Source organism: Megascapheus bottae, chromosome 8 (assembly GCF_031878675.1).
Source record: "Megascapheus bottae isolate mThoBot1 chromosome 8, mThoBot2.hap1, whole genome shotgun sequence".
In the NCBI taxonomy this organism is placed as follows: Eukaryota; Metazoa; Chordata; class Mammalia; order Rodentia; family Geomyidae; genus Megascapheus; species Megascapheus bottae.
Window position 1 is genome coordinate 41735299 of NC_143516.1, and position 12684 is coordinate 41747982.

Below are 12684 nucleotides of genomic sequence, written 5' to 3' on the forward strand. Positions count from 1 at the left end.
ATTTCCATGTTAGAGGTGAACATCTGTGATAATTCCATAAAGATAAAAATTCAGGGCCATTGAGGAATGCAAAAGCCTCTATGGTCTGCTGCGTCTAGGAGAGAAAATGCAGGCCCATGCTCAAGAGTAGCTCTGTTTCAGATAATGCGGTCCTGCAGTGTGTTCTTTGAATTAAAGCAAATGTTTGCACTCAGGCAGATCAAGGGTTATGTCCTTAATCATCTCTGTTCACCCTTTTCTTCCTGGCTCAAAAAAGATATGCTCTTGGGCCTGGAGTTTGGCCTAGTGGTAGAGGACAGGTCCGTTTCCTCAGTACCACATACATAGAAAAAAGTCAAAAGTGGTGCTGAGGCTCAAGTGGTAGAGCTCTGGCCTTGAGAAAGCCCAAAGACAGTGCTCAGGCCCTGAGCTCGAGTCCAGGACTGGCAAAAAAATAAAAAATTGAGTGTTAATAAAACCTTTTAATTAAGAAAAATCACTTGTGAAATGACTTTGGGACTTTCCAAATCTTGCTACTACCTTGCACAAGGCCAGCTGTACAACTGCTGTTCAGTTAAATAAATGAGGTTCTCTTCTTGTCTTTGTAGAGTGGGTGGCTTGCGTCAGGTCCAACTTTCTGGTTTTATGCTACCTCCACGATGTGAAGAACATCTTGCAGCTTCACGACCTGACCACAGGTGCTCAACTAAAGACCTTCCCCCTCGAGGTCGGCAGTGTGGTGGGGTACAGCGGGCGTAAGAAGGACAGCGAGATCTTCTATCAGTTCACCTCCTTTTTATCTCCAGGTGAGAGTCTCTCCCTATTGCTGTTCACTTAGAAACTCAGGCTGATGTGGGTTTCTTTCTTTTTATTATTGTGTGTGCATGCACAAACTCACACATGCATAGGTCCTAGGCCTTGAACTCAGGGCTTGGGTACTATCCCTGAACTTTATCCTGTAGCTCAAGGATAGCACTCTACCACTTGAGCCACAGCCCCACTTTCCAACTTCTTGGTGATTAATTGGAGATAAGAAACTCATGGATTTTCCCACATTAGTCTGGCTTTGAGCAACAATTCTCAGATCTCATCCTGAGTAGCTAGGAGTACAGGAGCCCCTGCCTCTTTGGTGTGATTTTTTTGGGGGGAGGGAGGAATTAAAGGAGTAGTATTTGAACTCAGGACCTCACACTTGCTAGGCTGCTGCTCAGTCACTTGAGCCACACAGCCCCAGCAAGCCTTTGATCTATGTATAAAGTACACAGGGACACAGCATGTAAATAACAAACTATAAAAGCTGTAGCCACTCCTGAGTTGAGTTTTCATAACATGGTATGGATTGGATCTCTCCAAATTAAACATGTTTTAAATGTTTTCATGTTTTAAAATGTTGATTATATTCACGTTGCTTTGTTTTGATATTTCCTCTACTTCCCCAATGTCTGCTTATGCATACTCAGGGACATGCACATATAACGGTTTGTCCCAGTAGTCCAGCTAAGGTGGCAGTTCACAGTGGATCAGGCAGACCCTGTCTTGAAAGCAGTCTCGCCATAACCACTTTGTGTACTTGCCTTGTCCATTTCTTCCCCCATCCTGTTTTGTCACAATCCTTCCTTGGCTCATTAGAAAATAAAGCAGTCTTGGGGGAAAGCTAGGCAGGTGCTGAATTGGCCCCGTCTTCTCTTGAAACTTGGCCGGATGACAGTGATGTGTCGTCTGCTTTTCTTTTGACTCTCGTGAGTCACAGACATCTTATTGTGGCGACAGGTTGCCATCAGGTTTAGGAAAAAGGAAAGAGTGATGTTACTGTAAGCAGCTCCAGGGGTATCCCTGTCAAGTTTAGGCTTGATTCTGAAAACACCTTTCAGAGAATCAAGAAAAGCTAGGAAAAGAGCTATGGAAATAGGCCTGGTGCCAGAAGTTGGGGGAGCCAGCAGTTCAAGAATTTCGCACCAGTGTTGGACGTATGCCTAGCATGTACTAAGTGGTGGTACCTTCAGGTTTAACACCACATCCTTCAAGGAGGCTCAGGGTCAGGCATGTGACACCTTTAGGGTGGTGACTAGCCCCTGTTGCAGTTCATTTCTTGCCCCAGATAGAGTTGATTCACAACCTTTCTAGATACACAGGCATGCAGGACATCTTGCACTGGAGGATTTGCATTCTGACGCTGTGGTGTCTGGTCTGAGGCCTTTGGTCAGAGAATTCTGGCTCCTAACATGTTCATCACTTGCTGTGCTGTTGTGGTGACTCAAGAGCTCAGATGTCATGGCCTTGGTGCTCGGTCTGAACTCTGTCTTCTTGTTGTTTATTTGGAGAGTTTTATTGTTTTTGTTTTGTTTCTTTATGTGTTTGTAGTGGAGACCAGCTGTACTTAATGGCCAGTTTACATTTAGGGCTGGGTGTGGTGACATATGATCTGCAATTGCAGCCACTTGCAAGACAGAGATTCAGAGGACCATCATTCAAGGCCAGTCCATACAAAAAGTTATCAAGAGCCCATCAAACATGGTGTACACTTGCACACCTCCAGGGAGGTGGACCATGATCCAAAGAGAGCCTGGGAAAAAATTCCAGAGCTATTAGAAAAATATCTGATGCCAAAATGCTGCTATGGATTTGGCTCAAAGTGCTAGATCTCCTGCCTAGCAAACATGAAACCTGAGTTCAAATACCAGTACTACCAAAAGGAAAAAAAAAAAAAAAACCCTCATATCTGAAGGCAGCCTTTTGCTCTCAGGATTGCACTTATATAGGCAAGGATAGTATTCGGTTCCATGTAGCAATGAATCAGGCTGCATGCTCCCAGAGTGTGCTGTACATATAAAGATACATCTACAGATGCATTTTAACAAATATCCCAAGTATGGCTTAAACTGAGAAAGCCAGTTGTTTAGTCATGTTATGCATCTTCTTACTGACAGTTAGTCAAATGCCCTTTTGTAGTAACCTTAAAACAATCTGGAAGCACGAGAATGGGAATAGCATTCATAAAGATTAGCTGTCACTGCTGTTAAGGAGTTAGATGCATTACTCCTTGCCCATGATTGCAGGGGCGGGGAGGGCAGAGTATCATTTTCTAGTCACTAGTGAAGTACATTCACACAGGGATGAGAAGATAGAGCAAGATAGCTGCCATTACCATCCATGATCCATCCGTTTAAATGTGCCCTGTGGGAGTCCCGCTTGGTGTCAGGGTTTCTAGCAAGCACCAGGTTCACAAAACCAATTTCATATCCTCCACAGCTTATGATAAAAATATTATGTAGGCAGGTGCTACTTCCAAACTAACCCCTCTGACTGATTTTGTTTCATTAACAACAGAAGTGTCATTGTTTTGGAACATTAATGACTCATATTATTTACTTATTACTCCTTTGTTTCTTAAATGTGGGAGATTAGCATTAAACCCAGCAAGGAGAATTTTAGTCAGTAGTCAGATGAGCTGGAATTCTTGGTATACCGTAATTTTGTGTGTGTGTGTGTGTGTGTGTGTGTGTGTTGTGTACAATTTCTGGATAATCAAAATGGACAGAGCAAAACTGAAGTCACGACTGATGGCTATCCATGGGTAACTTAGGTGACAGGAAGCAGACGCCCCAGATACCTCGTCAACCCCAACGAGTGGCTGACCATGGGCAAATCATTGGAGTTTTCTGTCAATTATCTCCTGGGTTAAAGGCCCCAGAAGAAGTTGATCATTTTCTTTGACTTCTGTTCCTAAGCTACCTGGAATGGCTTGGAGAAAATCAGTTGTTTCCACTGTTAGGCATTTTACCTTTACTTTCACTTACAGAATGCTTTAGATTCTTGTGCGGTATCTACTTGGGTTAGTGTTATGGAAGGGAGGTAGCAGTCTTACATGGTGCCAGGCTGGCTTCTCATGACTGGGAGTAGAGACCCTCCTACTACAGTGTTGTAAGGGCTGCCAAAAGGAAACTCCACGCAGTTCAGAAGAGGGTTTATTGTGTGAGGAAAGAAGAGACTCCTACTGCCCAAGATGGAGTTGGGCGAACAAGAGAGCTTATGGCAGGAAGTGAGAGAGTATATAGGGAGAAGGGCATAGCCTCTCAGAGGATTGGGGAAATACCTCAGACTGGAAGACCTCCAGGGTGCAGGGGGAGAGAGCCAATGGAAGAGGTCATTTCTTCCAGGTGGACCTAACAAGTGTCAACAGCTTGAGGATCTGGTTGTGCTTTGTGGTCCTTGTTGTTGCCCTGGCATCTAGTGAGTCTTGTGAACTAATCTGAGGCTTCCTTCCCTTCTAGGTATCATTTATCACTGTGACCTCACCAAAGAGGAACTGGAGCCCCGAGTTTTCCGAGAGGTAACTGTGAAGGGACTCGATGCCTCTGATTACCAGACAATCCAGGTATGGAGAAACTGATCACCTTCTTGTGTGAGTTAGGAAGTGGGAGTTTCACCTGCTAACTGTTGACACTCCACCTTGTCAGAAGCCACTGAGGTCATCCACAGTGATACCACAAATATTTGTGGGGCCTCTGTTGTTTCCAGGTAGTGAGCCTAGCTTAGCTCAGGACTCAGTAGTGAGCCATCTCTGCCTTCTCACGGTCCATGGGTTCTGCTCCTGTGGCTTCTGTTCTCCACAAGACACTGAAGTTCTTTGTCTCTTATTGTAGTAGATGTCAGAATGGCGCCATTGTCACTGTCTGATTGCTGGAAAATGGATAGTATTTGAGCTCAGGCCTCTCAGATTTGCTGTGTGAGAAGCATTTGGTCTGGTGCTGTGAGTCATTTTTTTAAGTCTGCAGGTTGATGCTTGCTGCCCAGTCCTCAACAAGTACGCAGTAATGTATATGAACAAATGGATTAGCCAGTGGATAGTCGTTTCTCCACATGCTTAATCTCAATCCATCATCTATTAGGCTCCCCAAGGGTAACAGAATCTAAATCACCAGTTGATTGGAGACCATGAACAATGTGGACTCTTTGCAGCAAGAAGTCACCAGGAGGGCACAAGGTATTTAACAAGACTCCAACCTAGGGCCTGGTCACGGGCCATCGGTGAGGAGTCAGATGTGGTTTGTGAAGAAAGATAGGGACAAATGTTAAATTCAAGCATCTGGAATGATCCGAAAGTTGTTTCCCTGAAACCTGAGCATTATTATAGCGTGGCTAGAAATACCCTAAGCCTAGTTAGTGAAGTGGATCTAGAGTATAAATGCAGCTTTGTTGACAAAGAAAAAGGTAGGTGGTTGGACTTGGCACAGAACTGCTATATACCAACCTGTCCGGTGTCAGAAATCTTTTTTTGACACATAGCCATGGTATCTCAGTGGACAGTGCCTGTGCTGTGTGTTGACATACATCCTGGCTGATGTGCCATTTTGACAGAGTTACAACAGGTGGTATAACCCACAAGGCCTAAAATACATCATAATTCTGGTTTGTTCAGAAATGGTTGGCTGGGTCCTCATCTGTGTGCTTAAAATCAGAAACACTGGGCTTTTGTATAGAAGCCCTGTTGGGTGGACCTGAGATCTGTCCTATGCTAGTAGGATGGCTCTGGGCAAACCACATGACCCTCCTGTCACAACCTTCCATCTGTAAAATGGGGATATTATCTAGTTGTTGGGATTCCTTTAGGATTATTTTGACATTATGGGTCTGGGAAATTGAATGTAATATATTTTGTTCAATGGAAGTAAATATAAAACCTTTGTAAGTTTTCTTACCCCTTTGGCTGACTTCTTGTTAGTTTGACTGGCTAGGTGAGCCATTGCCTGGGTTTCCTGTGAGGACCTACAGTCTTCTATTAACCATGGTTCATTAATTCACATAGGCTTTATAAATCTGCCAACCTTGAGGGTATCATTCTTTTCTGCTTTTCCTTTCCTCCGGGTGTGTGAAACGTGTCCCTGTCATCTATCACATTGGGTGTCCTTGTGGTCTGCTTTTAATATCTGCCTGAACACCCCTGAGGGGGTAGACGGGCCTGTTCCTGCCTGCAGTGCCAGGGCCACTCAGCAGCCCCCACCTGGACTGGGCAGGCTGCCCAGAAGGTCTCAGATCTCCTCACAACTACTGCAGAGCTTCCTCCACTGTGTGAAAAGATGTTATTCTCCTCTCCTCCACCTTCCTGCAGTTTGTAGGAAAGCAGCCCCTCCTTCTCAATATGGAGGGTGGAGCTGCTTCTCCCGTCAGACCATGGGTTTTTCCTGCTCTGATAGTGATGATAGTATTTAGAGATGGCAAACCAGTTGCCACCTCTTAATGTAGCAATTTTATTTCTAAATGAGGAGAGAAAGCATTCCAGCCGAGCAAGTGTCTGTGTGGAGTGGAAATCGATCAGCTGCGGGTCATAGGTCTGCCATCAAGCTTCAATGTGGCAGTGTGCAGTGTTCTATCGGGAACCTGCCATTGTCACATGAAGGCACTCCAGAGGCGTATGGTAAAACCCACAGCAATTTGGGGAAAGATGATGGATCCCCCTCCCCCCCCACACACACTTAGCGCAGGGAACTGTCACTTTTGCTCCCATTTGAGTTTGGATTTTGCATTTATTTCATCTGTGAATGTTAAAAGAACCAGAAGGAGAAGCCTTCTTGACCATGGTACAGGGCTCTGGGAGAGAGTGCTTTCATGATTAAGATTCCTGATAGTTTTTATTTTTTAAGTTCCTTTGTAAAGGTGATATACAGAGGGCTTAAAGTTACATAAGTCGGGTAATAAATACATTTTATTTTGAACAGCGTTACCCCCTGCCTAATTTTCTCCCATTCCCCCTCCCCCAGTCCCTTCCTCCCTAAGTGTCAAAGTTCATTTCCAACATAGTCTATTGGGTATCACTGTTGTTTTTGTTCACCTTTGTACCACTGTTTTACCACACTCTTCACTCATACACTGCCTCTGCCTTTCTACCATTGAGTAGCTATGTGGATGGGAGCATCTCACCTCCAGACTCTGTATGAGGGCTTTGGCTGTGTCCTTAGATGGCACTGGGCGTCATCACGGCTCAAGGAACAGAGGTCTGGCTTCTCAGTGGCTCACTGTTCAATCACCTGAACTCCTAAAATGAAAGATAAAATTCATAGACCTGAAATGGATAGTTAGCCTAAAACACCGCGTAGGTGCTATACTCACAGCAGTTCCTGCATTTTCTAAAGGACAAAAATGAATCAGTAGAATCAGGTGCCCATACTTACGGAAGAAAGCAGTTTAAATCCTAGAAGACAATAGTAAGAATTACACCTATTTGATATAAACTTTAGTACCTTTATTCCTCTTACCATCAGCAGGGATTTTTCTTTTCTGAAAATCCCCTGGCCTGTACATGTGAAACATGAGTACCACAGAGAAAGTGATTGTCCTTGCAGCTGAACAGAAATGTTAGAGTTAGATGATGTCTTTGGGAACCAGGCAGCGGCTTCTATCCCCTCTCCTACCTTAAATCAGATTTTTTTTTTTTAGAGTTTTCTAGACTTGGTAATAACTAATTTTGATGGATAACATACAGATGTTGCTATTCAAACAGCATGTTCTCAGAACATTAATTTGTGACTCATCCATGTGCTTGACGAGTTGACCTTTGAACTAGTGATATTGAGGGCAGGTGGGAGTTTGGGGGTGAGCCCCCCCCTTTTTTTAGCCAGTCCTGGGGCTTGACTTCAGGGCCTAACCACTATCCTTGAGCTTTCTCAAGGATAGAGCTCTACCACTTGAGCCACAGCAACGCTTCTGGCTTTTTCTATGTATGGTATACTGAGGAATCGAACCCTGGTCTTTGTGCATGCTGGGCAAGCACTCTACCACTAGGCCAAACTTCCAGCCCTTTTTAATTAATTAATTTATTTATTTATTTTATTTTGCCAGTCCTGGGCCTTGAACTCAGGGCCTGGGCACTGTCCTTGGGCTTGCTCATGGCTAGAGCTCTACCACTTGAGCCACAGCACCATTTCCAGCTTTTTTTTTCTATGTGTGTGGTACCAAGGAATCGAACCCAGGTCTTCGTACATGCTAGGCAAGCACACTACCACTAGGCCAAACTCCTTTATTTATTTATTTGTTTGTTTGTTTTGAGAGAGATTCACTCTATATCCTAGGCTAGAATCTCCCATTCTCCTGCCTCCATCTCTTGAGTTAGGATGACAAGGAGTGTGCCACCTTACTCGGTGGCAATAATCTTTTCTTGTAACATTGTGTTTGTGTAATCGGGTATTAGTCAGAAACCTTTAGGACATACTAGTAAAACATGAATGGGGAACATTTTTTGGTAAAAACTTTTTGAACGCTTTCATATGATCAGGAAATTGCCTAGAACAGGATCCGTTGTTCCCAAGAGTTTATTGCATAAGCATTTGTGCTTCATAGTGACATATCCTTGCATAAACACATACCCGCCTATGCTATGTAGGTGTACTAGATAGAGTGTCCAGTGTTACATTTAAAATGCACATATGTCTGTTCTTTTCCCCTTCCTGTGGATTAACTGTTAAATGATTTGACTACCCATGGGTAGCTCACACCCTATAATCCTGGCTACTCATGAAGCTGAGACCTGGAGGATTGCCTAGGCAGGACTTTATTCCCCAGATTAACTGGCAAATGCTGGCTCAAGTAGTAGAGCAGCCAGCAAGCAAGCTGAGCAAGCAGGAAGCCCTGAGTTCAAATCCCAGTACCATTCATAAGTCTTTGTTTCCTTGTTATCTTGTAATAGTGAAATGATGTGTCTCATATCTGTAGTGCTGATGTCTCCCCGATACCGTGTGTACTTTCTCTTCCGCTTTGCAGCAGCTTGGGATTATATATGGGCTGTGTGGGTAACTCTCACAGGGCCGCCTGAAGAAGAGTGCGCCCTGCTCAAGTATGCAATCAGCATACAGCAAACCTGGGAGATACGGGAGGCTGTAAACTTTGCCCTGAGGATATGGTCCTGTTTCCTTTATGAATGACATGTGCAGTGCTCTTGGAGTTGGGAACCAGGACACCGGCTGAACCAGGCCTGGGGACTTAGAACATGGAGAACATGCCAGGAAGATGAGCCCCATCATCGGCTGTCCTGGGGGATGTGGGATGGGGCACACCAGTGGAGCACTATGGAGACTTGGCTTTGCCTTGCGACTTCCTTTTAGCAAGGCGTTTGCTCACAATGTTTGCCTTTTGCCATTTTAATAGTGTGTGTGTGTATGAACACATACGCATATATGCGTATATATACACATGCACACACACACATATATGTATATATAATGCAACTAGATGCTAGACGCTTATGCCTGTAAGCTTAACTACTTAGGAGGCTGAGATCTGGAGAATTGTGGTTTGAAAAGTCCATCAGACTCTCACTTGTAATTAACCAGCAAAAAGCCAGGGTGAAGGCATGGATGAAGTGGTAGAGTACCAACCAAGCAAAGTTGAGCATGTGAATCCAAATTTACACCCCAATCCTACACACACACAAAAAGTACACACCTATAATCATAGAATTTAGAAGCTGAAACACTAGGACTGTGAGTCTGAAACCAGTCTGGGCTGGCTTAATTAGATCCAGGATTTTTTTTTTTTTTGATTGTTGTTTTGGGGTGGGTTTTTTTGGTGTTTTTTAAGGAAGAAAGAATCTCCTTTGATGTTTGTCAATGTAGGTTCCCAGGCCCCCTGCTCTAGCATCACCTCCAAGTCCTAGATGGTTTGGGCCCCCTGCCATGCTGTTCTTATCCCACAGGGAGGTGGTAGTAAATGATGGTGGCACACGCGAGGTGGCGTCTGAGGCTGTTTGCTACAAGGTGACATGTTACATCTGCTTACACCTTATTGTGAAAACTTATTAAGACCTACATTTTAATCTCAGAGAAAATATGTCCTGCTTAGAAAAGAAATAGAACCCTGTTATCAAAGAAGAGAGGGCTGGTTTCCCATACAAAGTAAACAGGTATGCTGTAGGATTCTTGGTGTTGGCCCTGAGACTAAAAGACCCACGCCACCTGGTGGCCAGGCACTTAAATCTCAGCATCAGGCATGGGAGCTGGTGCCATGATTCAAGTCCTCATTTCCAGCTTTCATTTTTCTTGATTACTGCTAATAAGGAAAAGGAGTATCTGTGATTAAAAAGTATATTTTTCTGTGTTTAGAAACATTTCATTATGATAGATGCTCAAGGCAAAATTGGATTCACTGATAAGCTCCCTGCACTATTTGTGGTTTGTTTTTCTACTACACAAATACAAAGAAGCATTCCTCAGCTGAGTTTAGGCTATAAATCAAACAGAAATTGTTCTTGTTATCTTCATTGCAAGATTTCTGAACAGGGTGGTTTTTGCCTTCATTCCCCCTTCCCTTTTTTCATTTTCCTCCCCTCTTCTAGGTTGCCTCCAGGTATCTGTTTGGGGTAGTACCCCTGACTCTCCCCTTATCCCTTTTAATGAACCACCTCTTTGCAGCCTGTCTTTGCCAGCCAGATGGTGTGCACATCTGGCTTCAGAATTCCCAGTGGGCCCTCTGGTGCTCCTGGGCTCCTTAACGATTGTTCCTTAAATAACTTGAGGTCATCCAGGATGGCTTCTTTCTCTCCTCAAGGGTTGGTGTTTATATTGTTTGAGAGTCTCAGACCAGTGAATTATAAGCCACATTAGGCTTATCCAGTAGGAATTCACATAAATGTCTATGTCCCAGAGAATTTTACAAGCAAATTGTTCTGCACAGTGTCTAAAAGCACCAGATCCAGAACAGAAGATGAGTCTATTTTTTACTAGCTAGTGACCTGGGTTGGAATGACCCCAACTAAAAAAATAGACCTGTCCATAACATGCACCTTATGTGAGTTTAAATGATGGGTTATTTCTAAAGTCCTTTTCAGTATTTTGGTCATTATTTTATAGCCAGGTACCTGTGACTCACACCTGTAATTTTAGCTGCCTAGGAGGCTAAGGCCTGGAGGATCATGAATTGAAGCCAACCCAGGGAGAAAAGTCCACGAAACTCCATCTGCAATTAACTAGCAAAATTCTGGAGTGGAGACATGTTTCAAGTGGTAGAGAACTTACCATGAGCAAGTAAGCCAACCAAAAATACAGGACCCTGAGCTTAAGCCCCAGTACCATGACACAGGGCGAGGTGGGGTGGGTGGGATGTGGTGGGGGGGGCGGTATGTGCATTTACTTCTCACAGTGTTTTACTGCAAGTTAGTATCTCATTGAATGTCAAAACAAATTAAAAGGTAATTACGTGCTATTGGTGGTTCTAGACACAGTTCAGAACCATGCTTGGCTTTATGCAGTTCTGTTTTATCTGGTCAGCATGAACCACTTAGTGGCATAAACCCCTGCACCCCCTCCTCACTAACATCTTATCTTTCTTCAACAGTACAGTCCTTAAGAATCCACTCCCGGGCCGGGAGTTTGGCCTAGTGGTTAAAGTGCTTGCCTAGCATGCACGAAGACCCGGGTTCGATTCCTTGGTACCACATACATACAAAAAAGCCGGAAGTGGTGCTGAGGCTCAAGTGGTAGAGCTCTAGCCTTGAGAAAGTCCAAGGACAGTGCTCAGGCCCTGAGCTCAAGCCCAGGACTGGCAAAAAAAAAGAATCCACTCCCTTAAGGAGTGAACCAGACCAAAAAAAAAAAAAAAACAAAACAGCTATATAGCTTTCTTCTCTTAATAAATATTCTGGTCAGAGTTTGTCTTTTCTATGCTTTGGTTGTTTTATTTTGCTGCTGCAGTTAAATAAGTGATTCTGCTGTAGTTTGGGATTAATGGGGATTTGCGATGGATTTCAAATATCTGCCTTTTTTTTATTTAGCAGGTGCAAGCTCTTGCTGTAAATTAGCATAGCTAAACAATTTAAGCGCCATAAAGCTCTCCTGCCCTGGCTTTGCTAAATTAATAGAGGAACAGGCTACACATACAGAAAATGTCAGAGCTTAAATAATTTTTATGAGCAACAAGTTGAAAATTTGCGACCTTAAAAAGCTTATATGATCTCTTAAAGGGTTCAGCCAGAGTTAATTTTTATTTTATTACTTCTCAGCTTATGAGCATTTCAAGGCCATATTCTCTAGGCTGCTCCATTTGTCAGGATATTTAATGAAATGCTATTTAAAATGCTTTTCCTACTGTTTTTCTAATTGAAATATAAAGGTACCAATTTGAGCATTCTTTTATGCATTTATCCAACATATGATTGTGAAGTACATACTGTCTTGTGGGCAGAAGCAGAGGCTGAACATAGAGTCCAGAAAGAGACACACAAAGCCGCAGGGAAGGAGAGCAATTGCTAGTAGTCTGGAGACATGCTGATTCCACCTTGTGAATAGTGGGTAATAGCATGCAGTCTGCAGCCAGAAGACCTGGGTTCAAGTGTGACTTCAGCATTTTTTACAAGGTGTATGACTGGTGTTAGTTGCTTCTCCAAGTCAGAATGATCTCCCATGGAGTCAATACAGAATAAAATGGAAGGCTACTTCTGAGTCTTTTACTGTAGTGCTTAGTGCACATAAAGAAATTAAGTTAGATAAACATCATGCATTTAAACTAAAGAAAGAACTGAGGAAGAAGGCCCTGTTGTGAATAATATGGAAACTAATTAGGAGGGACTTTAGTGCTTGTTTTTAAGCCTATGAGAACTTTAGATGATAGTATAGGAATGTTAATATCAGTAGTTTTATTTCTCTAGGCCCTTGGCTAACCAATCTGTTTCTGTATTTTTGATTATCTTCCCATATTCAGATAAGAAATAACATTCTCATA

General features: G+C 43.4%; 1 protein-coding gene across 1 annotated transcript in view; it reads left to right on the forward strand.

Moving 5' to 3' along the window:
* The window catches only part of Prep (prolyl endopeptidase), a 92569-nt gene that overhangs the window by 59098 nt on the left and 20787 nt on the right, over positions 1-12684 (forward strand). The window contains exons 9-10 of the mRNA XM_090338363.1: positions 588-785; positions 4251-4354. Coding sequence (XP_090194489.1) covers positions 588-785; positions 4251-4354 — 302 coding nt within the window. The remainder of the gene's footprint in view (positions 1-587; positions 786-4250; positions 4355-12684) is intronic.